Below are 26,526 nucleotides of genomic sequence, written 5' to 3' on the forward strand. Positions count from 1 at the left end.
GCGGTAATCTGCATGTTGAAACAGGACAGTCTTCAGAGAAATGCATAATTTCATTGTCTGGGAAAGTGTTCAGAGGATTTAAGACCTCACCCGCATGGTTTACCCAAACAGGACTTTCAAAATCTGGTGGTGCAACCAGGCAAAAGTGGTGACAGAAGTCTCTTCTCCCAGCTTGGCACAATAAACCTTTCAATGGCACCTTGCCAAATACATTGCCTTATAAGTAGCTCTATGTACTCTAGCCCAGCCCTACAGGTGGCTCTATGCACTATAGCATTGACTGATATACAGCCATTTCTGAGCGATAATATTTAATGGACTGGAAGTGGGTGAATGAACTATCAACTCAGCAGTACCCCATGTAACAGGAGGAGAGTCGATGGATGTGTTACTGATACACTGCATTCAAATGTCTCAACACAAAAATTCTGATTTGGACCATTACAAATGAGAAATCAATTTTAATTTTCCAAAAAGGTATTTACATTATATACACACACAACCACATAATACCATAGCGCACAAAATAAATTACAATACATGAAAATAAATCAACGCTCATGTCCTGTGCATTTACTTTACTGAATATGTCCTTCAATAATACAGTGTATTCAAACTGAACATTGTTCAATTAATTCCCCCGAAAAATAAATTGGTCATACCGCATACACATGTATGTAACTGACGTTTTTGCAGTACTTGCAAGAGGCACATGTGTATACAGAGAATCCTGTGCTTTGGCATCAAGTGTGCTCCATGGACCACATTCCAAGAGAAATTCCTCTCCAGATTCTCTTGTATGCCTGAGATAGGATGTTTCTGTAATACAGCTCCCGGGTGATGAATGTACTTGGTCTTACAGTGCTTCCTTCTTCATAATTTAGTATAACGACAATGTGACATACTGCCCATGGCCTGCTCAGTGTTAGCAGGCAGGCAATTGGACAGTGAGGACCATGTCAGAGATAGCCCCACTGACTGAGAGCTCTGTCTAAAAGTGCGTTCTCACATCCTCACACAGGTCCCCTTCAGTAACAGTGGCTCCAGGCTGGTGCTTTCCATTTTCTTCAGTGCATAGTTCGGAGTTAAAAGTGCAATCTGCAAAACAGATTCAAGGAAATGTATATTTTTTAAACATTGCAGTGTTTACTTTAGGCTCCCAACCTTTACTGAACTAAGACTAATTTTGCCTGAAGGTGTACAACAAGGCAATGCTAATGGCATCATAACTACAGACAGGCATCTTGACTGATAAGAGTTCTTGCAGTAGAGCTGTGGAATACCCATTAAATTGCACTTCACTCACATTTATCAATAATTGAGATTAAATGTTTCTTAGGTCCTACAGCATCAGTATTGTTGAGAAATGACAACATTTAGATTTTCTTTTAAATACTGATCCAAGTAATCACTCCTTGCGGGCATATATTCAAATCATATTTTGGTTACATCCTTTTTATGTCAACATAGTTACATGTTAAAAGCTATCGCAAGGGGCACTGTTGAAACAGTTCACAGCCTTGGAAAAACATCCTGTACCTTTTTCTTGGCTTCACCTCCCAGCCATCACGACATTTTACGAATGTCAGCTCATTCCCAGATGATATCTCAGTTGAGTTGGGGTCATCAGCACAAAAGGTGAACCTGCATTAAGATCAGGTTAAGTATTCTGCCATGGGTGAGAGCAGCTTTAAACAAAGCTAAAAGCAAGCTGTAATATTGACTGTCTCAGGACCGATGATTGATCAACCAATACAATGATTACAGATCATTGTATAAATGATCCCATGTGGATTTCTCTCTCTAGTTTTTGTTCCCATTTAATCTTTGAAACAAGCTAAACTACTGCAGGTATGGAAGAAATCAGATGTCCTGTCACTCACTTCTTTTGAGTTTCTCCACACTTTACGCGGATCCGACGAACCTCCAACACCTTGTTAGTGGATTGGCTGGACCAGGACCAGAGTGAGTTCTTTAATGTTTTCCACATGGAGGACCAGGACTGGACAGGCCCTTCCCACGTGAGCTTAATTTTCAACAAGTCACCAATGTCCTCCTCCGTAAAGACAAGGAAGGTGTTTGTAAAGTTCAGGCCAACTCCTTCAGGTCTGGGAGAGAAATGCACAAGCGTCACACCATTGGCAAGAGACAAAGGTTACAACGTTGGACGTAGACTACTTACTTTGTATTGTCACTTTAATAAAATAAATGGAACACAAAATGCTCCAGGACTTTCACAAGGGATAAATGCATTTGTGCAATTCAATTTAATTTTACTTCAAGGCTTACATGGATCAGCTGGAGAAGCAGTACATGAACCCAAATATGCCAGATTTGGGTTCATGTACTAATCACAATGTGTGTGTAGTACTCTGCACCACTTTAGCATTCAAATACTTTATACTCACATGTCTACGCTTAAGTCTTCAGTGTCGTTGCGGGCACCGTACAATTTCACAGTAAAGGTGGGATCGGCGTCATCAGCCTGCTTCTTGTTGAACACATGCATCTTCATTTGGTAATGGTAGCCTAAAAGAGAAATGATGAATCAGTGCCAAGAACTTTGCTGTGACATAATTTCAGCCATTCTACCTTCTGGACCAAAACTGTGTTTAGAGAAGTTTGACTTAAAATGGCAAACCTCCAAAAGTTCTGTTCTGTACCTCCAAAGGGAGTGTCAGCTCGAGTCTTCAGGTACATCTTGCTGTTCCTCCTCTTGCGCATTTTCTTAGCATTGTAGCCCATGTTGTTGCAGCGGTTCTTCCGGCAGCTCAGACAGATGCCCTTCTTGAAGCGGTCTGGCCCTGTGCACTGGTAGGCAAAGCTCAGGTGGTCTTTGTTGAGCAAAGAGTCGACGAACAGGTGCACTGCTCGTTCATGCTCACACTCCATTACATCCATGAAGTCTGTGGAAAAAATTCAGTCAGACAGCCGTCATCTTGATGGATGGACACCAGGCTTTATTGTTTAACTCCAACTAAATGAATGGAAAACATAAAAAGGACTATTCAATGCTTTCACTGCAGGGGTTGTCCTGACTGATGTTTTTAACATGGTTACCTTATTTACACATTTTCACATTAGTGGCAATCTCCGAGACAGCTTAACTCTGTTGTATATACTGAAAAGCAACCCTTCCATAAAAAGTATTTCTCTGGATACCTAATCTGAATGATGAACGGTAATCTCTTGCTTTAATAAAACACTTCAGATTTAAGAGGGTGCGGAGTGATAGGAGCTGAGCTGAGAAAGTACTCACTTCCAGCAGCTGCAGTAGACAGCACATGTCCCAGCCCACAGCCAGGCTGTACGTCTCCACCGTTAGGGTAGATATCAATATCCCCAATCGGCTGCTGGATCCCAATGCTCACACCCAGAGCCTCCCGAGTATAGGTGTGAAGAACATCTACAAAGTCAGCATCATCTGGGGACAGCCGTCGGTCTGACTCCACTCCCTCAAACATTGGTCCAGCCGGGTCCAATCCTGCAAGTCAGACTCAGACGATCAGACAGACCCTCCCATCGTACACGAAGCTGCCACAAAACCTCACACTGGCCATTGGACACCACAGCAAGGCCAGAACTCAGACCATGAACCGAGTATTGAGCCATATCTGCAAATCCTCAGAGCTGAATACAGCAAATTCTCTTATGTAACACCACAGCTCAAATATTCTTATCAATAGCACTCAGAAGTAGGCTGAGTGTGCATTGCTCCAGTGAGTCTGGCAGGTTTAGGAATTGCAACACGGAAAATTCCTCTTACCAGTGATCCTGCCAACTGTTCCATGCACGAAAGTGCCTGCGTAACCGGCGACATGCGCTCCCAGGCTGTAGCCAATCATGTGCACGTTCTCCAGGGGCAGCTGAGACTCATCCTGCAAGGCGTATGAACAGCTGTGAGGCAATTTCTCCTGGTGACTTATGGAGACTCCATACAACAAGAATAAAACAAATCTAATCTGCACACTGTGGCTGCATTTACAACACTTATTTCTGCAACGCAATACTAAGAAACATGCACTGGGGAAGGAACACAGTGTGACGCAGGGTACTGGGGAACCCCCTCAGAGGCAGGCTACAGGATGTGCTAACACCTGGATGTCAGGAAACCATTTGTTTAGGGAGTGGATGACATTTCTGGTAGTCAAAGGAAAACTGTATACATTACACAAACCCCATTTAAAACCACCCAAGTAGAGGCAAAGGAGTGTAGCAGTTCCCTGGCATTGGGTCATTAAATCCTATCGTTCCCTGACCCTCTCCGCTTCACTGACAGAAACTCACAGATGAGGGTTTTTCTATGGTTGGGTCTTAAATTCAAACCTGATCCCTTAATCTGTTTATTAATTACCCAAAGGCTGCACCTCATAAAGTAACTTCCCTTTCCAGGGTGCTATATTTAAAGCAGTCTAAATTTGTGCAGCATCCAGAAGGTTAACTCAAACATGTCCTCATAGAATTTGTAAGACTAGAGTTTTAATCTTTGAACATTGCCTTAAGTGACATTGCTTGATTGCAGAGATAGTCCCTTTAAACTGTAAATGGTCTGCAACAAAGCCTGCAGACTCGTGGCACTGTGAGATACTATAGACTCCATGAAGCTTACTGGCACACTAACACACTGACATACCTGGAGCCAGTCCAGCAGAGTAGCAATACTGAGGCCGACCAGTTTGGTGTTGTTAACAGCGTCGGGGTAGAGCTGGTGCGCAAGTGAGAGCCAGTCTACCACCACCACGTTAGCTTCAGTCTCCCGCTTCTTTATTGCTGACACCAACTGGTGCATCCAGTTCTCAAACATACCACTCATCTGGAGAGAGGAGGCAAAAAAATTCAGTTACTGAATTCACTCCCTTCATCAGTTACCTCCAGTTTGCAGTTATCTGGCAATACCACCACAAATAGCTCAAACCAGAGGAATTATACAGAGACCATTAAACATACACACGCATCCAAAATACACACTAACACAAATTTGCACCAAAAGTGCATAACTACACATTTCAACAGAAAGGCAATTCAGAATTTTCCGGTTTCAATTCAGGAGCAACCTGAGGAGCTGAGGAATGTAGTGCAAACACTGAAGGAGATTACCAGAGGGATCAGCAGTGGAACTACTGTTGCACAGCCCTTTACTGACCTCCTTCAAACCTCCAACTCCAACACTGTGCAGAGACATTTACTCTGTCCTTTCAGCAAGACTGACTTCTTCACACATTCACTTCCACTTCCATGGAATGGCTAACAATATCTTTAACTGTACATCTGAATTGCCAATACACAACTTTTGAACAAAGCACTTCATGCATTTCAGTATTTACCTTCTTCCCCACTGCTAAAGACTAAGGACAAAGAAATATGACAGATTTTGCAAAGTCCTTCAAACATTCAGAACAGGCCCAATCAAAACGACTTACAGCAAGCAAGCACTCACCGTCCAGCCATGAATGACCAGGATGGTCTTGGCTGTGGCATTGAAGCCACACTCCTCCAGACATTCCCTCTTGCCTGGCTGCAGGTAGCACCCCTCCTCATCCAAATCCAGGAATTTCCTCATGTTGAACTTAATCTTGGACTGGAGAACATTGACCCTATTTTCATCCATACCCAGGTGTTTTTCAGCCAAATCATCTGCAACCAAGTAAATGTATGCATTTAGAATTATGTTTAGCTCGCATCAAAAACACAAGCATTTACGCAAGTTGGAATATGCTGACCTGATATACATTATCCATTACTCATTTCTCCCTTTTCATTGAGATTGCTCTGGATAGAGTGCTCTTTGACTGAAGCCAAAGGAACCCACAATTTCTCTGCTTCTGTAAGTATCAGGTCATACAATAAGTTACAACATCCTGGCACAACTACAGGGGAGGACAGCAAATTGCAGGTCTGTGCACGGGATTCCTGCCAGTAGCTGTCGTCCAGCAGAGGCTGTGGGAAAGGTCAGACTATCGTGGCATCCTGCCGTTCTGGCAGGGTCACCCGAGGAAAAGTGCTCATGCAAGCAGCCGACATTACATTTGTGAAAGGATAGCATATTGGACAAGATGCAATAACCAAGAGACGCCACCATGCTCGCACCGTCTCTCTAACTGACCCGAACTAATGTCGCTAAAAGCATCGCTCTGATTGTGCTACCGATTCTGCATCCCGTTCTGCTCACTGATCCCATTAATACATACCCCAGTGTTTTAAAAGGGGAAAAAAATAACCGCGTAGAAATTCACACACATCCCAATGTTTGAACACAGCAAAGAAAACCTAACCGCACACGTGTTCCTTCACTGTGGCACTTGGGTGTAACAGTTTGTCTTTAGCGTTTTTATACACAGCCGTTGTTTCAATTTAGTTTGTTACGGACGACTTCTACATTTAGACCTAGAGCAATGGTCATCAAACTAAATATTTATCTGAAAATAAAGACTAACGTTAAATAATGTAGACGACACAGTCTACATACGTTTCGTCACACAAAGGAGGGGAAACGCTTTAAAGACTTGAAAGTTACAGAATATCCTGCGAGACCCTTGCAAGAGAGAATGGTGATCTCTTATACCACTTTAAAAGATTTTTTTTTAATGTAAAACTTATCAGCCCCCAAAATGACTTCAACATAAACATTTTTTCAGACAGCAGAAGTGACTAGTGTGAAGCATGCTATGTACTGCTGTTTTTCAGGTTTCAGACGAGCAACTGTTTAGATTTAGTTGAATTATAAATTGTGGAAATCTATGGCGTAGATTTTCGATGAATTTCCGTTAAGAGAACATGTAAGTTCACGCTCTCAGAATGACTGGGACAGGAATGAACCAAAGACAGACGAAAGAAACGCTCAAGGTCAGCACAGTGCGGAACCCGCAAACGAGGTTTCTCAGTTACCTTAACATCCTACACGTAAGCGATTACGTTCATGCTGTACCATTTTTCCCATGAAATGCAGTGTTATTTAAGGATCTAGAGTAAACGTCTCTAAAGAGTTCAATATCATATTGTCTCAAAAGTGAAAATCATGTTGCCATCATTTAAATCCATTGTATCACATGAACCACGCTTCCTTGACAAGTTCGTTTAAATAAACGGTGCCAAATTTATTGGCACTCGCCGTGATCATTCATTTGCTCGTTTCAGCCAAGCTCTTACCTTTTAAGTGTTTGCTCCCTCCAACTTCCGAGGTGAAAACTATAACTGCCCAAAGTAAAGGAATACACAAAGTATTATATTTCATTTCTCTCTTAAAAGGACAAATGCGAATCCCTCGTCCTGTAATAAAACACTTTCTACGTAGGCTATTGTTATATTGAGCACAGTCCTGTGTACTGTGAGAATTTGGCTAAAGACGTGAATATGCGGGACCACTCTACTCGCTTCAGCGTCTTGCCAATCCTCAGCATGAACATACGGCGTATTGCTCATTAGAGTTTTAAATAGTTTTCTTTCGGTCATCTGACCATCAGCAGATCTTTCCGACAGGATCCTCAGTTCCCAATTGGTCAAGCCCCCGAGTTTACGTTAAAGGCGTGGCATACGAACATTGAATGAATTTGTAGTACTCACGTTGCGTCCTTAACCCTTCTTGCCTCTGTTGTTGAAAACAAACACATTGCTATCACCATGTTCCTTTGCCTTAGATGGCCTGGAACATATAGAGGACAAAAGTAACATATAAGTCGTAATATATCAACTCCTAAAATGTGGAAACTGCTACAACACTTTCTCAAGACCAAATTATACTGCTATCATATTTTCGATGTAACCTACTGATTTCCGACTGTGGAGAGTAACTATCTGCGTACAAGAACACAGTCGTTATTAGGGGTATGTTATTTTTTACAGATTAATTCGTAAATAAATGCATTTTAAGACGGAGGATCCCGGTTTATTTGTAACGAACCATTAGACATTCACAAATCCAACATTCATACATATATTTGTTTACTTGTATTTAAATGTTACATGGGTGTTAGTTATGACCTCTGTCGTATATAGCTGGCCATGGGAAGTTTCCATGGGAAAATGTGGCGAAAAGGGGGGGGGGGGGGGGGGGGGGGAATAACTAAGGATGAGAGGCTTCGAAGTTGGCTCTGTGCCAGATTATTGGATCAACTCTTCGGCTTTTTTGAATCGGTGAAAACTGGAAGCTGGATTCACGCAAAAGCATCTGTACAATGACTTCACTGTTAGTTCACTTTGAATGAATTCTGTCAGTGTTATTGAAAAGATCTTCACCTTCATTTCCCTTCATTGGTGTTCAGAATCACCCCATCACGTGACGTCCCTGCAATAATCTCTCCTGGAATGCAGCACTAAATATGTGTGTGAATAAATATTTGTATTGTCTCGCTACAATTTAAATTGCTTTAACACAAATGAAGGTTAATGCAAATGCAGTACACTAAAATGGACTCAAATATTGTTACTCTAGAAATGTCTTACCTATGGATACTATACCAGCTAGCGATAAATTATTTAATCTTAAATTAGTCTGATAAATTGTGAAGTCTGAGGGAAAATGATAAAATATCCTCCAAAATATTGTTTATTGTTTTAATGTCTTAAAAATGGGGGATTATAAATTATCTGCAGTACATGTAAAATATTCCAATACTAACAAACTAAACATCCCATTTTTAATACTAAGCAAATTACATTTAGCGAAATATTGTAATGAGTATCTAATTTACTACTGTACCAATATTTCAACTAGTAAAACAGATTTACAAGGTGTTTCCTGATTTTTTTTTGTCTAATTAAGTGGTGTTTATATAATCCAATTATATCTGTCAGATACAATCTTATTGATAACCAATTATGCTTTAGAATATTCCATCTGTTAGGTCATTTTACTTGCGTGAAGTAATTATGTTCTAGCTGATCAATTCATGGAATATTGACGGCAAAACCACAGTTCAGAATTTCAGTGCAGATCCGTCCTGACAGAGGTAGTGGAAAGAGGTGACCATCAAAGAGGGAAAGAGAAAAAAAACATCTTCCGATACCCTAAGACTCGTGATTTCTCTTGAAAGACTGCCATCTCGTGGCAGTTTTGAACGGTGTAAACTCAAGCCGTAAATTTGCACAATATGGGGCTCTCTAATAATAATAATAATAATAATTCCTTTTACAATCTAGTATTTTTCATACCTCATCTCCTATACAGCAGAATTCGAAGGGCACGGAAAAAGAATTAACAAGAAAAAAAAAATCACAACTGGGCAGAATGTGCATTATGCATAAGATGGTGTTTGTACTGTCTAGTGTAGCCTACTCACCTAGAATGTCCTTGACATTGTGCTTAATTCATAGTGCACAGCATCATTTTCTGTGAGACTTTGAACCTGAGATGCATTTTGTGTTTACTGTGTATGTTTCTTTAAATAATTTTTAGAATTCCTAATCCAGAACCGAGTAAACTGTTCAGAAGAGTAAATCAACACAAAATACACCTTGTTAAACACATCCTCTAGATTATAGGAAAAGTAATTTCATGACATTTTTTGAAGTGGTGATATACTTACCTCTGTTTACTTCTACAAGGTCCTGACAGTTCTGGTAAAACTGCTCAATAATTATTGTGTGTGTGTGTGTGCGTGCACGCGCACATGTGTGTGACTGCTCTTGTGTGTGTGCATGTGACTGTGTTTTAACTCACAGTGTGCATGTGTGTGTGTATGTGTGAGCATGGTTGTCTGTGTGTGCAAGTGTATTTGTGTGTGTGTGGATGTGCATGAGTGTGCATATGTGTGTGTGATATTTTATGTTTGTGAATGTCCCTGATGCTGCAGTTAACACTCTCCAGTGGTATCGCACTTTTGCTGCTATTAGATCTGCATCCATTAACTAATACAGCAAAAGAAGAGACAAAAGTTGAAGAGCTGATCCATAACTAATCCCCTTAACCAGGCTTTGTTAAACTTTACGTTCTTATGATTGGTTCTACATTTCTTATACAGTGCAGTAATTGGCTTAAGTAAGATTTCAGAAGGACAATAGAGAGGGCAATGGCTGTTGAATCCCTGGAAAGAGGTTGCAATACAGCTAATTACTAATTAACAGTGAAAACCATATACGTAAAAAAATGTCACTTCTACTTCATATTGTTTCTATTATTATTAATAATAATAATAATAATAATAATAATAAGAAGAATGCTAAGTGTAAACTCAGTACTCAAAACTAATCAAGTTTGCATGTCAATCCCACAAAGCCATCAACCAAGGGATCAATTAAAAACACAAAGCATCATGAAATGATATTAACATACAGTCCTTGAATTATATTTCCAGTCAGTATGAAATATAAAACACTACTCTAAGATATCAACAATTTGACATGTTGTGAATACTGCAGACTGTTTTTTTTTTGTATTCACTTTTTATCTTTATTTTTATGCTTTTTTTTTTTTGGAATGTCCAGTTGCACATTAGGGTCATCTCACAAGGACAGCCTCATGCGGGAGTACTGAAGTGAGGTACATGAAAACTCTGCTACACTTGCACTAAAAGTCCCACAGTGCACCACAGTGAAATGGGTGCTAGTTGGAGGCTAGATGCTATTTCAGTGACGTCATCTGAGCAACTGCTATCCCCTTACAGAATCATTGGCATTTAAAGAATAAAGCCTATGTAAACTCGGTTTCAAACCCAGGCGAAAGGGCTCAGTCTAGACTCAAGGTGAGCACTTTGCCAACTGAATCACTGGAGAGACCACTATTAATTGAATGGAATATAGGACAACAGCTGTATGTACCACAGTTTTAGTCAATTAGATCACGAGAAGTTGTTTAAGCACTTTCAAAAACTCAAAATAGCAGAAAATCTGACTCTGTGAACCTTGCAAGTCTGACACTATAAAGCCACTGTAGAATTTTTGGTGTAGAGATTTTGAGTGTCATCATCTCCTACATTAACCTCAACAATCCTAACACGTCCAAAGAGTTTTCAATGTGCTCTTGGAGTTTTATGGTTTTGTCATTTTTAAGTCCTGATATGATATTACATGCATTCATTCCTAGTATCAGAGAAATGTAGCTGCCATTAATGCCTGCCTATGCCTTTGTTTTCTTCTGACAGAGCTCAGCTTGAATTGGATTCTATAATTCACTTCATTACATTATCTTGCCCTTGTTTTAGCACCAAACTTGCAACTGAATCATGACATCACATCATAATATGTCTGTGGAAATAAATATTTTAAAATGTGGTCAAATTAGCTAGCCAGCTAACTCCTTAACCACACAAATGGTGAATACTCTATGGTGTACATTTAATTAAACTATAATCTATTTTGTGCCAATCAATCCTGTCTGTCAGTGACCTAATCACTCACCTATACCTGCTGCCCTGAAATGAGCAACTAAAGACCAGCAAACATTATTGCTAATTACTTTTGCTTTTGCTCGTGATCATCTTTTATTGTTATTCCCTGTCATTGTTATACACAACTATGTAGAAATGTTACATCAAGCTCCATTGGCCATTATATGTTTGCCTGGTTGCATGTTTCCATTAAGCACCAAAAGGCCCAGCTGAGCTGATTTGGAGCGAGTGAAATTTATTTACTGAATGAGGAAAGTAGGGGATTATTAAATGACTAGACTGAGACAGGTGCAGTGCTAATCTACTGAGTACAAAGAGAGCTGTAATTTTACAGTTCTAATTTATCAATCTTTGGTACATACAACTGAACATTTTCTTTGGGTTTTATTTCCTCATTTTATCCCTAAGTGCCTTTCACAGATCTGGGTGGCCTGCCTTGGAGAGGTCAGATGCTTTTTGTTACACCTGCCTCTTCTACTACTTATATTAATAACTACTTACCTACTTGTATTATTGTCATATATTGTGGATATTATGTGATTTATTAGCATCATGTATGATTTATGGTAGTGTATGTATTTAACAACTTCCCATAATTTGTAGGCTGCCTTTGTTTCAGATTAGCACAAGTTAACTTGTGATTCTTTAATGCTGCTTTTCATGCACTTGCTGATTTGGGAGTGTTGTCAACCAGGATTGGCACTGTTGCGCATACAGCTTTGAGGGATTCACTTCTGTTCTCTTGTGCTGGAAATTGTTCTAGATAAGAGCGTCTGCTAAATGCATGTAATTTAATGTAATGAGATATATGTTAGTGTATGTACTTCACTTCCATTAGTTTTCCAGCCTGTCTGGTTTCAGATTAGTTCAAGTTAACTTGTGGTAGTGCCTGAATGGTGTTGTGCTCACACTCACTAGTCTTTGAGCGCTGTAAGTCTGATCTGACACTTTTGCTCGTTTAACTTCAGACGGATACACTTCTGGAAGCCTCCCCGAATAAGAGCATCTGCTAAATAAAAGTAATGAAATGTTCAGATCTTCACTTACACGGTGCATACTCCGCCCGTTAGTGCTGATCTAGAACCGAATTCTCCAACGACCTTCATCATTATAAGATGAACAAAAATGGTCCTATATCAGCACTAACGGACAATTCAACTGCAGACACTGCATTAGCTAACGTTAAACGTGCAAGCAAGTTGCCAGCGACTCCCTCTAGCGGTTGGTGTACAGTCCAGCAGCACTTCGTCAGAAAAGCGGTGACAGACGGCGAGGGGGAGGTAAAGAGCTGGAAGCTCCGGATCCTTCATGAGAAAAGAGGCAAGAGAGAGCGAGCCCAGGCTACACTTCTCAAAAGCGGTATCTTCCTGTGTGATCCGTGCCCGCGAGCCCGAGGAGGGGGCTGTGTCAGCGTCTGTATGATGTCCCGACATGAAGGTAAGAGAAGAAAACACAACTACCGTGGCGGCGAAGTGGCCAACGACGGTAGTTAGCTTGTTAGCTCTTAGCCGAGGGTTGCCATGTTTTGTATTGAAATACATTGGATAAGGCGCATGATGGCGGCCGCCATGCAATTTGCCACTTTTTCCCAACCCCCTCTGCCGTGCTAGCTATAGCCAGCAAGCTGAAACCATGACTGCGCCGAATAAGCGCAAGGACGACACATAGATATAGCTTCGTGGAGAACCCCGGAAGCTAGCGGAACATAGTTAGCTAGCTGGCTAGTTGGATAGGACAGGAATTATATTCTTCGGGTTCTCGACATGCGTAAAATTCGTTTTTAATGTTTGTTGCTACCGGGTGAAATTGTGGATTTCTGATGTCCCTGGTCTTCGGCCACCGAGGCGGTGAATGCACTGTCATCAAGGTGGCCGTTGCAAGGATGAGGCCTGACAGCGGCCTTCTTCGAAAATAAATTCTTTAGCAAGAGAGTTAGCTACTTACTTAGTCAACTAGTTAACTTTGATAGCTAGCTAACATTAGCTGCTCTTCTTCCTTTGTAGCAAAAGGGCACATACTACTCGCTGGCTTGCTAACGTTAGCTAGTTCGATCTAGCTGACTAAAGGTCCGTCATGTCCGGATATTTTTGCGAACCTAGGTAGCTTGCTAGCTAGCTGTCTGTGTTTGCCTTAATAATAATGGTCAACATGATTTCGCAAACAACCGTTCAGTTACCAATCCCCGTTGTTATTAAGTACATTAAATGGTGTTACATAGTTATTATAAGTTTGCAAGCTATCGATATCAGGCAGGGCGTGTGGTTCGCTAGGTAACTAATTATCTAAGTTTGTGGTGGGTAGTCAATGCCATTTTTGTGTCGCTAGTGTTGGGAAACTTAGGATCTTGCTAACTAGCCAGCAGACAAGTAAGACGTACATTTTGTCCCAAAAGTATTAGCTCACTAATGACGTGAAAGTTAGCTAACTTAGCTAAGTTGCTTGGTTTGTTGGCTAGCTAGCTGGCTTTCACTAACTTAACCTAACGCGAACTCCAAGCAAAGAAATTTCAGTAATAGCTGGCAAGCTTCTCTTAGCTAGGTGGTAACTGTTGTTAGCCAGTTTCCTAGTGTGGTGTGTTGCATAGTTAATTTTTGATAGCTAACGTTATGTTTTGTCAGGATTAATGCATCTGTTGATTTCATAAGGCTTTCATTTGGCAAGGTTGCTAAATATGTAACATCCACGTACTTGACCTGGTACACCTTCTCTGAACTAACGTCAGCTCGCTGTAGCAAAAAGTTTTGCATTAACAAGGGCATTGATTAAAGAATACGCTGTAAATATCAACTAATCGTTCAGTATAGTTGCTAGCAAGCTCGCCTAAGTAAGAATTGCCGTCTTTAACAGAACGTAAAATTGAGTTATTGTGGATATAACATGAAGTATGTGGACAATAAAAGGCAGCAGCTAATTGCCAACAGAGACCAGCTGGCAGCGTTGGAAGGAAAAGGTGTGTGTAGACTGAGGTATATGGAGCACCGTTTAAAATGGAAAGTTACGACATTTTGGAGTGCGCGAAAAAACATACAGAACCTAATTCAAGGAAAAGGTGGAAATTTTCCTCGTCAGTCCACTTTGGCATGCAAAGAAAAACGTTGAAATTTGTTTGATCTTTGCTGAATCAGAGAACTAATCTAACCTTATAGTTAAACCGCGTCGGATGCACACGCTTGACAGTATTACGAGTTCCTAACAGTTGAAACAGAAGAGGACACCCCCTGTTCTGTTAGAACAAGGCCTTTGCACTGAACAGCTTCTTGTCACCGAAAAGTAGGCCTACTTAAGTTGAATTGCATCGAACCCATACAAAGTAGCTTCTGTTATATACACACACACACATATTGTGTGAGTTGATTTTACATCTTAGATGTTGTCAGTAATATACAGAACAATATTTGTGATTTGGTTCTTAAATTCACAAACATGTTGAGAATGACTCACTCCTCAGAGGACATTGTTGATACTGAAAACTTGTGATGAATTAGTTAAAAAAACAGTTAGAGTTAAGAAAAGGTTCATGCCTGTTTGTAGGAATGCTTTCTGTGAAGGTGATGCTAGATCGTGGTAATGTGTATACAGATAATTGATCAGTAAATCTACAACTTGAATGGATGCACTTCTGTTCTTTTGTGCTGGAAGTTTAGAGAAGAGTTAAAGTCAGAGTAGAGTCATGGTGAGGTACCCTGGTAGACCAACCATAGGCAGATGAAAGCCTGGCCCTGTATTTTGCTGCCTGTTGAGGCTAGTGGGTGTCTGCAATAGCAGCTTTGAGTGGATGGCAGCCTGATCCAGACCCCTTTTCAGCAATGGATTGATCTTGTTTATGATCTTTATGGATACACTTTGTTGACTCCATTGACCATAGATGTCTCACTCATTTAATGGGTTTGATGTATGTCTGTTAGCACTACAAATGAACATCTCTGGACATGTCTTCCACTTATCCACCCATTATTGTTGAATGCTGATGTTCAGATTTTTGTCGTGGGCTTTGTGAAAACAAGGAACACTGGAACCTTATAATCTCAGCTACATAGGAAAAACGTCTCCATCATTTGTGTTGACGTGTAGGAAGGATGCTGTTCTAAATGGATATGTTTGTGTTGAACATTGGTTCATTTTGAGGACATGGAGCACAACTGTAGCTACATTGCTTACTTGTATGAACACATACATGACATTCCCTTTTATTTTTTAGAGACTGAGAAACACTCCCTGTTTACTGAGATAGGTGTTTTCCTGAGACCCCTGTGGTGTGTGTGAAGTGTGCTTTTGCAGTTTTTGAATTGTTGGTATTGTTAAAGACTGTTGAACATATTGTCTCCCTTAAATGATCTGTGCCTGGTTCTTTTGAGTAATAACAGAACTCAAGGGTATTGTACAAATGGGTGATATCCATGTTACTCACAAAGATTGTGAAATAAACGATTTAACAATTATCACCCCTTGAAGAAGTGGCAGTCAGAGTCTTCACATCTTAGTCATCTCAATAATTAGAGCAAATGATCAACATGCTGTCAGCATGGTGACAGAGGATGTTACACATGTTTCTAAATCACTTATGTTGGGATGTCAGATGCTGTTCCTGAAGGCCCACATTATTGAAGGTTACTTTTCCATCAGAGCATTTCACAGCATGGAAAGTAATTGCTGCATTATTGAAGCCTTCCTCCTAGTTCTGGGATTATTAGGCATTTGGATGGCTTCGAAATCTACTGAATTGCAGAAGCAGGTTTGGATGCCATATTACAACTGAGTCCTAAAAAGCCATTACAGGTACTCTTTGTCCTGACCATCTATTACAGTTATTCCAGCATTAAGACATCAGCTTAGACTTTTTAGTGTGTTGATCAATGTCACATATAAAATAGTGGTGACATTTGATTGATTCTTTGCATACTACCTATTTATTTTATTGAAAAACATTTTAATGTTCATGTTCATTTGATAGCAAATATAACACTTTAGTAATGTGCATCTTACTCAGTTTGGGCACAGTGTGTAAAATATACATTACTATTCAAACTATGAGCCACTCGTCTGTTTACATGAGCATGTGTGAATTTAATTAAACTAGCTGCATGTGGTAGAGAGAACAAACAATAACCTGAATATTTTCACGTTAGGACCAGTCCTGAAGAGACAGAGGGCTAATTGAGTTATTTTATTTTTTAAACTCTCAAATTGTGTTTCCCTTTTTATCTTCAAAATAATGCTATATTCATATCCCCCAAAGTATAAACTAAGTTTTTCCTCCCTGTCTCTTGACAAGGTACAGTTTTGGCTAACCTCATGTGGAACAAGTAGGCAGTCACATGACTACTACACAGAAACAAGCAAAATCTAAATGCTGACTTGAGTTCACCAATTTAATTGCTAAATGTTGTCTGCCTCCAGTTAACCTGATTAACTCCATTGCACCGTGTTAGCTTGTTAAGAGTTGTATTTATTAATAGAAGAATGTGAACCTGTGATAGTTAGTTAGCTGGTGAGTTTTTGTGATGCAAGACTATTTGAACCAAGCAACAACAATGGTGTACTGGTCCTTGGGGGTTGACAGGCATCTCTAAACCTTCAGACAATGTAGACCTTTAGCAATAGGCAATTTAAGTCTTCATCCAGTTAGTAGCTGTTATTAGGATTTTAACACCTGAGTTGGACTGAAGTCCAGATACCCATTGATCTTGTATGGATTCTCCTCGCATCTGAAATTCTTACCTTCAGGAAGCATTGCTACATTTATGTATATATTTTTTTATACACACTATTCTGGAAGACAATTATCGATAGCCAGCCATGAGCATCATTTGTGTGTGTGTGTGCGTGCGTGTGTGTGTTGGTGTTGACCTGTCTCTGACAGCTTAGTTTTTTAGGGTTAGGGTTGTCTTTTAGTAATGATATGGCACCCTTCTGTCTCTGCAAGCTCTCCCTGTGTGTCAGAGGGCTAACCCCAACCCTGTCAATATGAGAAAGTGCCTGTAAGCACTAGACTCACTGGTCATTGCATTATATTACATTATTGTCATTTAGCAGCCCCTCATGTCCAGAGTGACTTACACAGGTTACAGTTTTATCCATTTATACAACTGGATATGTACTAAGGAAATTGTGGGTCTGGTACCTTGTCTGTAGGCACAGGAGCAGTGCCTCCACAGGGAATTGAACCAGCAACCTTTCGGTTATGTGCCCTGCTCCTTACTAGTATGCCACACTGCTACCCACTGCTGATCAGCATACCTACCCCAAATTGTAACCTTCTCCATTATAAGGTGTGTAAAAACTGGTTGAAGAGAAGACTTGCTCTGTGACTTAAGCCTGTTGCTGTTTTTGCCAAAGCAAGCTGCCCTGACTGAGTTGTTCTAGGGGAAACTGCTGTAATTCTCACAGACCTCCACCTGGGGGAATTGCAGATTTTGCAGAACCAGGGTATGGTCATATGGTTGTGCATTTTCTGTGTTTGTAATCATAGGAACAGCCATTTCTTGCTCAGTAGGGCTTTTGAGCCATTTGCCTACGTGTCTGTGTGAGTGTACAAGAGTGTGCTTATGAGTGTTCGTGTTTTGTGTGTCTGTCTGTCTGTGTATGTGTTTTGAGTGTGTGAGGATGTATGAAAGAAGGACAGGAGAAATGAATAGCTTTGTGCTCTTTTGTGCTGTTTGTGAATTCTCTAGATCCCCTGAAGTATACACAGGAATACCATAGAAAGCAACCAAATTCACAATTGTCTTTTCCAAAAACAAACTACATCTTTTAAATCTTTATTAAGTCTTGGCCACGCACTGTAGTTCAGACTTGGATATTTACAGAGGAGCAATGAAAATTAAGACCTTCATGAAGGGGTTTCAGAACACTGTAATAATAGGGTGTTGAGGGGTGCACTAAAACATCACACAAATACACCCACTAATGCCGAAATCCCTCTTCTGCGATCGATTAGTTATTCTTGGTTAAAAGTGGCATTCTGAGGGAATGTTAGCATGGATTCAGATGGACCAGGTCAAGGTTGACATGTCTTGTATGTTTGGAGGAAGTTGCAGAGTATTTGCTATTTGGACACAAATTAGGGTCATGTCGTCTAATACCATGAAACCAGAACATCGAAAACTGAAAGATATATTTCTCGAATTATATGAGTTTATATAATCTTTATGTCACTTTGAAAATTTTTAGAATGCAACATGTCCTTTAGTGGGTTTTGTACTGGTACCTTAATATATCACAGTCAGTGACTGACTTGCTGCACCACCAAGTAAAATAAGTTTTGGTGATTTTGGTGATGGTCTCATCGTAAACCTTAGATGTTAGTAAAGATGCTGAATTTGGCGTGTGGATTATTGCTTGTTGTGTACTAACTCCCCCCTCTGTCTTTCAGGTGTCAGCTGTGATGCATGTTTAAAAGGAAACTTCAGAGGGCGCAGATATAAGTGTTTAATTTGCTACGACTACGACCTGTGCGCATCGTGCTACGAGAGTGGAGCCACCACCACCAGACACACAACAGAGCATCCCATGCAGTGTATATTAACGAGGGTAGATTTTGGTAAGTACCCATACAGTGTATATTAACCTGGCTAGATGTAGGCAAATGCATATGCAGTGTGGAATATGGAATTAATAAGTCAGTACTGTGGATGACAGACTTGTCCGGATTACAAGTTTAAGCTTCCCAAGGCCTGTAGGACTTGTGTCAGTTGTTTTGATTTATAATATGAGGATCACTTTGTCTACCAAATGTAATATTTAAAAAATAAAACGTTTAGGTTTGAATTTACAGAAATACAAAACTGTCACAAAACTGTTTTATGAATTTAGTATTTATGATCATTTTGATAACGTTACAAGAGTATAAGCATCTATATTTGATTCTTAATTGTGCATGAAATAGAAATGCTATGTAATACAAATGTTGGGTTTACAGAATCTTGTAGTAGTGGTTTGTCCACCCCTTGCATTAACAAGGTCTGAATGGTTTGGTTAGCAATTGTGAAAGTATCAGTTTCACTAGAGACGTGGCACTAAGTGATGATGTAATACTGTCTTATTTTCCTTGCAGACTTGTATTATGGCGGGGAAGCCTTCTCAGTAGAGCAGCCGCAGTCTTTTACTTGTCCTTATTGTGGGAAAATGGGTTATACAGAGACGTCTCTACAGGAACATGTCACTTCAGAACACGCAGAGACCTCCACAGAGGTGGTGAGTACCTCAGACTGGCACTTGCCAATCAAATGAGCCATCTAAAGGCTCTGTTTCACTGTCTGTCCTCTGAACCAGCTAAATGCCCTATTCCAGTGTATGTCCGCTCTGCCAGATAACTTCTTTGTTTCACTGTAAAGTGTTTCTCATAAAAAGTAGGGGGGCACTGTGGCATTACAGAAAGTGGACAGTGTGGTTTTTGGCTTCATCACTTTGCTGACATACCATGAGTCCAACCTCCACATGTTTTGTCTTAAGAAGTCTTGGAAAGACGAGCAGTCCTGAGCTGGAGCAATGTACCATTGAGTCTGGCTGGGTTTACGTTCAGTGTCTTTACTGGGGTGTGCCGACTAGTCGAAAATATGAGTATTGGTACAACTTTGGACAATCTTACGACAACAACTATCATGCAGTTCTTTGGGGAAAGGTACGTAGTCATAAAAAAAGCCCGGGCTAGCATTTCATACATAATGAAAAGGATAATGGAAAAGTTCCCAAATCCAGGGAGTCATTTATATTCCATTTTAGTAGAATATAACTGCTGCCAATCAACACATGAGCACTGTGATTGGAGCACAAATGTCTGATCTGCCCATCTGCACTGTGTATCACTTAATGCGTACTCACGTCAGTGACACGCTGCTCTGATGATCACCTTGATGTTTCTCAGCTTTGTCATGAAGTGAGCAGGAAGTCCTTGCCAGCTGCACGTTAATTGTATTTTTTATGTTTATCTTACCATTTCAATTTAATTAGAAGAAGAGTACCATGCCAGTTGCTTTGCGTTGGTAGCTCTGAGGTTTAACTGTGGCTTCTTCAACTCAACCAAACTGCTAGCAGTAGCAAGATGCCTAGCTAGCTAGCAAGTGTGTCTAAATCTCCACATAGGGAAGAGGTGGCTGGGAGCTGGCTGAGTGTGTATGACAAGGCAATTTATTAAATAGCTAACCTTAGCTAGCTAACCTGATTTTATTCCTAGCTAGCTAGCTAGTTACCTTATATTCAGCTTCGTTTGGGCTTCATTAATATTTGTGAGACATATCTGCATATTTATGAGGTTATTTACAGTCAAATAACTTCAGCCAGAAAAGTACTGTATCCTACATACATGACTATTTTGTCATTTTTCATGTCTTGTAGCCTAACTGCAAAGAAATAACCTAAATATATAGCATCCTGTGGTTACTGTTACAGACAGTTGCCACCTTGTGACCTCGATTTGTATTATAAAGACAAAAGTTGAACTTTGTGAGAACTCTATATGCCTTCAGTTCCCTTACCCCCAAACTCTCTCAAGACGAGTGGATATTACTATTATATAACTTCTAAAGTGTTATTAGCCCAGAGCCCAAAGTTTGGACATACTCATATTGTAGAAAAAAAAGGACAACAATAACTTAACTTGAATATCTGGCTCAAACAAACTCAGGTGAGCAGTCTCTTATCTGCAGTTTATGGTTAGGCAAAACATTGCATAATACCTAAATTCATAGAATATTCATAAGCAAAAGACAAAAGTAACTGCCTGACAGTTACAGCTAGAAATGAATGTATTGTTGTTTACTTACAGGTTCTCAATCCTACTCCAGCTATGTCCAGCACTGATGGCACAAATTACAGATACAACCATGAGTATAGTGAGGTTGGCACACCCCTCCTCTCTTCTCTGGAAAACATTTGTTTTCTCTGTATTTCAGATCTGTCCAATATGTGCAGCGTTACCTGGAGGGGACCCAAATCATGTGACAGATGACTTTGCAGCTCACTTAACACTTGAACACAGAGCACCTAGAGATTTAATATCCCTTTATTCTGTTTTTTTTGTGTTCAGCTTGGGTCTTACTCTGGTCTGCCCACTCAGTCTAGCAGTCAAGACAGGACAGCTGTGTGATTGTGTTGTGCTGGTAGATTTACACTGTTTAACATAAGAGAGGGAAAATGTATTTTAGGTGCAGAATGGGGGGGTTATTTCATTAATGAATGATACATGGAGTACTTTCCAGAGATGTGGACTCGAGTCACATGACTTGGACTCAAGTCAAAAACTAGATAACTGACTGACTTGACTTTGACTCCAAAAACATACTCAACAGTTGACTCGTATTTGGAGCTTGATGACTGGAAAGACGTGCTTAATGGGGTCTGAGTTTAATGCTCCCGTTCAGCACTCTGCTGTTTCACCCAGCTCCTCTGGAGCTCTGACTAACACGCCGTAGCCTGTCATGAGTCTCCTCTTGCATATGTTAGTGCTGGTTGCATGGTAGCTAGATATGTAGTCGTCCTGCTAGTGTCGAACTAAACAACTTTGCCTGTTTTGTGGGCTAAATAGCCTAGAAAACTTGACTAGCTAGCCAAGTGGAAATGGATCACTAGCCAGTTAGGTCATTCATTTGTAGCTGGCTAACTAGACAAAAAATGCTATCATTACATTAGGTTACATTACATTCATGTAGCAGACACTCTTATCCAGAATTCCTTCTAGCGCAAGAGAACAGAAGTGCATCCATCCAAGTTAAATGAACAACAGTATCAGACCAGGCTAACAGCACTCCCAAACCAGTGAGTGAGCGCAACACCATTCAAGCACTACCACAAGTTAACGTATGCTAATCTGAAACTAGACAGCCTGGATAACTAAGGTAAAGGCAAATACATACACTATACATACATTATACATATATCTGTGTCACTCGAGCACAATATCCATAACACATCACAATATAAGTAACTAATACAAGTAGCAGGTGCAAGGTGGGGAGTCTGAAGAGGTGGGTCTTCAGTCTGTGTCAGAAAATGCCAGTGATTCTGCTGTCTTGACTCAGGTGGGAAATTCATTCCCCCACTGGGGGACCAGTACAGACAGGCATCGTGGCTGAGAGGAGTGACCCTGTCCAGAGGGGGGACAGTCAGTTCCCCCAGGGTGGCAGAGTGTAGTGATCTGGTTAGTACATATGGTATCAGTATTGAATTGGAATAACTGTGACTGGCATTTTAAACACACTGGTATTGGAATAATCGTGACTGGTATTTTCAATATGCTGGTCTGGAATAACTGACTGCTATTTTATACCTACTGGGACTGGAATAACTGTGACTGGTATTTTATACCTACTGGGACTGGAATAACTGTGACTGGTATTTTAAACACACTGGGACCGGAATAACTGTGACTGGCATTTTAAATTACCAGTAGCTGGTAATTTAAACATTCTGGGATTGGAATAACTGTGACTTGGTCCTGTGTGTATCGGTTTCAGTAAAGGAGTGGGTGGGTCAAGTCCTTACTGCAGCTGCATGTGGGGGCTCCATGCTGCGGTTTCTTAATCGTAACCCTCAGGATGAATTGAGTTTTGTTCTCTGTTGTTCTCACCTGTACTGTCCTTACTTGCAAACGTTGGGGTGTAAAAGGGGGATGCTGTGTGCTGTTCCTTAACCGCACCCCTCAGGATGAATCGAGTGGTGTTCGGCACGTGCGCAGGATGTTCCACCCCGGCCGGGGCCTGGGGGGTCCCCGCGCTCGCCGCTCCAACATGCACTTTACTAGCAGCTCCACTGGGGGGCTCTCCTCCTCACAGAGCTCCTCTTATTCTCCAAGCAATAGGGAAGCCATGGATCCCATAGCAGGTGAGAGTCGGTGGGGGGGGACTGACAGCTTGTGCCGAAAAGGCAGAAACAGCACAGCAGAGCGCAGCACAGAGCGCAAACAGTGCAAACACAGTGTAGGAGTGCTCACTGCAGTGACGCGCAGAGCACAGCACAGGGCAAACGCAGAACAGCACAGCGCACACAGTGTAGCAGAGCTCACCACAATGCAGCACAGAGTACCACGCAGCTCAGCGAGGTGCAGGCGCAGCACAACCCAGCAGAACACAAGCATGCAACAGTCAACGCACGTCATCTGCTCTGTCGAGTCACAGGAAATGGCATGCTGTCACCGTGACCCCCCAAAATTAATCCTGTCTGCAATCTTAATCCCTCTTTCTTTCCTGTGGGCATTAAAAGGAGGGTTCACCTGGTTTCACCCAGTCCTGCTGTGCATAAACCTGCTCCACCACTAGGTGGAGCCCTCAGCAGTCTCCAAGGCTCAGCAGCACGCTGTTCTTCATTTAACTGCCAGGAAGGACTTCAGCTTTGTTTTATTTCAAAACTGCAGGCTGGTGTTTGGGCCATAGAAGCATCTCTCTGAGTGTGCAATGATCCTAAGGCTGCTGCTACACCAGCACAGTGAACACTGGATAGTGTGACACATTCAGCCATGTCATATTCAAGTACCTCAGTTAAGGGTTTAACAGCAGTGACACACTTGAGGCATGAATCAGCAACATTAGTGCAGGCCAGCTTCGCTGGAATTATGATTTGATTTATAAACAAACGGTGAGGATGCTGACATTTGCTTTGATTTATTGTACAGGTAGTAATTTTGAAACATAACATCTAATTAGTTCACTTGCATGATTCTGAGTGTTAATAGATGTGAGTTGATGTTGTGGTTATATGACCCTAAAGAATAAACTTGTAGATGAATGATTACACCCCTTTTTGACTGTCCTCTCTGTCACTATACCAGTTTCCCTGCATTCCGCTGTACTTCTCTCACCTCTGGTCTCTGCTGTCCTCACATGCTTGAATTCCCCTGTGCTGTGCTGACCTGTGTTGCGTCGCCGCTCGGCTCCCTGTCCCCGCAGAGCTGTTGTCGCAGCTGTCGGGCGTGCGGCGCTCCGCGGGGGGTCAGCTGAACTCCTCCGGCCCGTCTGCGTCGCAGCTCCAGCAGCTACAGATGCAGCTGCAGCTGGAGCGCCAGCAGGCGCAGGCCGCCCGGCAGCAGCTGGAGACGGCACGCAACGCCACGCGCCGCAGCAACCCGGGCAACGTCAGCACCACCATCACGCAGACCAGCACCAACACCAACTCCGCCCCTTCCGACAGCAACCCGCCCGCCTCCCACAGCTCCCAGTTCCTCCTCACGAGGTGAGTCAGCTCTCCGTCCGCCTGCCCTCGCCATAAGCTGTTCCACCTGCGTGCCTCAGCGCCTTCACATTTCCCCCCTCCCCCCGGGCAGGTTGAACGAGCCGAAGATGTCGGAGGCGGAGCGGCAGGGGCTGGAGGGTGAGCGAGCCGACCGCAGCCTGTTCGTGCAGGAGCTGCTGCTGTCCACACTAATGCGCGAGGAGAGCTCCTCCTCCGACGAGGACGAACGGCGAGACTTCGCCGACTTTGGGGCCATGGGATGTGTAGATATCATGCCTTTAGATGTTGCTCTAGAGAACCTAAACCTAAAAGAGAGTAATAGAGGGAAGGAGCCCCCCTCCCCTCCTCTTTGATGACATCACACCTCGCAGACAATGTCCTCTGTGCTGTAACTGCCAATAAGAGTGGACAACAGCTATGTTTGGGTTTGTTTTTTGGTGATTGTAATTTCAGGTCTGTCACCCTTAATACATTGTGTACATTCATAAAAGAGACCGAGAGAGTGAGAAAAATAAATATATATATGAATATATAAAAATTGATAATCAATTCCACGTAATTCATTTTTACTTTAGCAGGTAAACATAGGTAGCAGTGGCAGAAGCTGCTCTGCTTCCTGCTTCATGCAGAGGTTTCTCCTGATAAATACTCCACATTCAAAACACAAGAGGAAACAACCCTTCTCTAATGAAGCTGCTGTGTGTATTTATGAATATTAATGAATAAAAAGTGCTTGGATGGTTTACCATAACTACTGCATGAGGTTATTCACAGCTCGCATGAGTTTTAATGACTTTGTCATTAAAAAGGAAAAAAAAAAACCCAAAGCTTTCTTTAACTATTTTTAAGGGTTTACTTGAAAAGGATAGTTATTTTAAAGACTATATTCTGAACCTGCAGTAGCTTCAAAATGCAATGTGTTCATCTCGCAGCAGGAGGTAGTCCCTCTCTATGACATCACCTTGTGTGACATCAGTGTGTGTGACTGGTCATGTGACCCCTGTCTTCTGTTTATGCCCCACCCTCTGCTGTGCTACCTGGTGTGGCACCCTTGGTAAATTTGTGAACCGCCACAAAACAAGAAGGAAAAAAACTGAATACGAACGTAATTTGGAGTCCCCAGAGGAACTATGACAGAAACACTCAAAAGAAATAAAAATGCTTCTGACAAATTTCCTATATTGTGCTGTTTTAGTGATAAACTGTTTAAACACCAGATGTAGTTTTACTCATTTATGCACTGTACAGAAGTCCTGACCCTTCCACTCGCAGCATCTTGCCCCTTTTATTTTTAGACGCCTTCTCAAATGCACAGCGGTTGTATGTCTGAGCTGAAGAGGGACATCGAGATGCCACATGCAGGCGTTTAACCCTTCTTTAAAGAAAGACATGGTCTAACGCTGGCACCTTCTATTTATTTTGAGTTTTGTCTCTGACATGATTTTTTGAAAGCCTTGTGATTGAATCATGCCTCCATGCCTGTATTCTTCTCCTGTCTGTAAAATACAATGAGATGTACATTGAATTTGTGCGTTAACTTTCATAATGGTTCAAGGACACGGGCGGACTTTCTTTTTTTAAATGTAAATTTAGAACAACAATAAAAATCTGCGCACAGCTTTTGATGAAACAGATCCTGCCTCCCTGTTCTGCTGTTTCTGTATGTGTGCATGGTGAGTGTGTCAGAGTGATTATTTTTGCAGTATTTTATACTTTTCACACAATAGTTTTAATTTTTTAATTAAAACTGTTTTTCATCCAGTTTTTTTTTTGGTAATCAGAAGCTACTGAAGCTCATCTCATCGCCACAGTCTCAGCACTCATAGTCTCAGCACTCATACCCTCAGGAGCTCAGGCCAAGGCGAGTGCAACACACCAGCACAGCAATTTTCCATGCTGTAAGTTCCACAGCGCACTGCACTGAAGTAGGCTTTCATTGGAGATGGGCACCTGATGCTCTCACATGGTGCTGAGAGCAGTGTGACAAGGGGATGCTGACCGTCCTCCCACCCTTAACCCCCAGGAAATGAAGCTTGGTTGTTGT

At 41.5% G+C, this 26,526-nt stretch overlaps 2 protein-coding genes across 3 annotated transcripts; one reads left to right on the top strand and one right to left on the bottom strand.

The window, feature by feature from the left end:
* Positions 1-568: 568 nt before the first annotated feature.
* On the bottom strand, positions 569-7,384 carry lipg (lipase, endothelial). The gene is made up of 10 exons (XM_036526257.1): positions 7,147-7,384; positions 5,438-5,634; positions 4,634-4,813; positions 3,767-3,878; positions 3,260-3,484; positions 2,664-2,906; positions 2,409-2,529; positions 1,884-2,108; positions 1,540-1,644; positions 569-1,098 (listed from the first exon to the last, which is right to left on the bottom strand). Exons 1-10 carry the CDS (start codon positions 7,229-7,231, stop codon positions 1,086-1,088), a joined length of 1,506 nt encoding a protein of 501 aa, XP_036382150.1. The 5' UTR covers positions 7,232-7,384; the 3' UTR covers positions 569-1,085.
* Positions 7,385-12,590: 5,206 nt separating this feature from the next.
* LOC118776919 (E3 ubiquitin-protein ligase KCMF1) lies at positions 12,591-25,335 on the top strand. Of its 2 annotated transcripts, none has more exons than XM_036527564.1 (7): positions 12,591-12,758; positions 18,694-18,861; positions 19,375-19,514; positions 21,212-21,313; positions 22,961-23,138; positions 24,200-24,482; positions 24,574-25,334. In XM_036527564.1, exons 1-7 carry the CDS (start codon positions 12,740-12,742, stop codon positions 24,833-24,835), a joined length of 1,152 nt encoding a protein of 383 aa, XP_036383457.1. In that variant the 5' UTR covers positions 12,591-12,739; the 3' UTR covers positions 24,836-25,334. The 2 variants fall into 2 exon arrangements, with proteins under 2 accessions (XP_036383457.1, XP_036383456.1); XM_036527563.1 differs by lacking the exon at positions 12,591-12,758 and adding an exon at positions 14,151-14,271 and having other exon boundaries at positions 24,574-25,335.
* Positions 25,336-26,526: the final 1,191 nt, after the last annotated feature.

Source organism: Megalops cyprinoides, chromosome 4 (assembly GCF_013368585.1).
Source record: "Megalops cyprinoides isolate fMegCyp1 chromosome 4, fMegCyp1.pri, whole genome shotgun sequence".
NCBI classification, from domain to species: Eukaryota; Metazoa; Chordata; class Actinopteri; order Elopiformes; family Megalopidae; genus Megalops; species Megalops cyprinoides.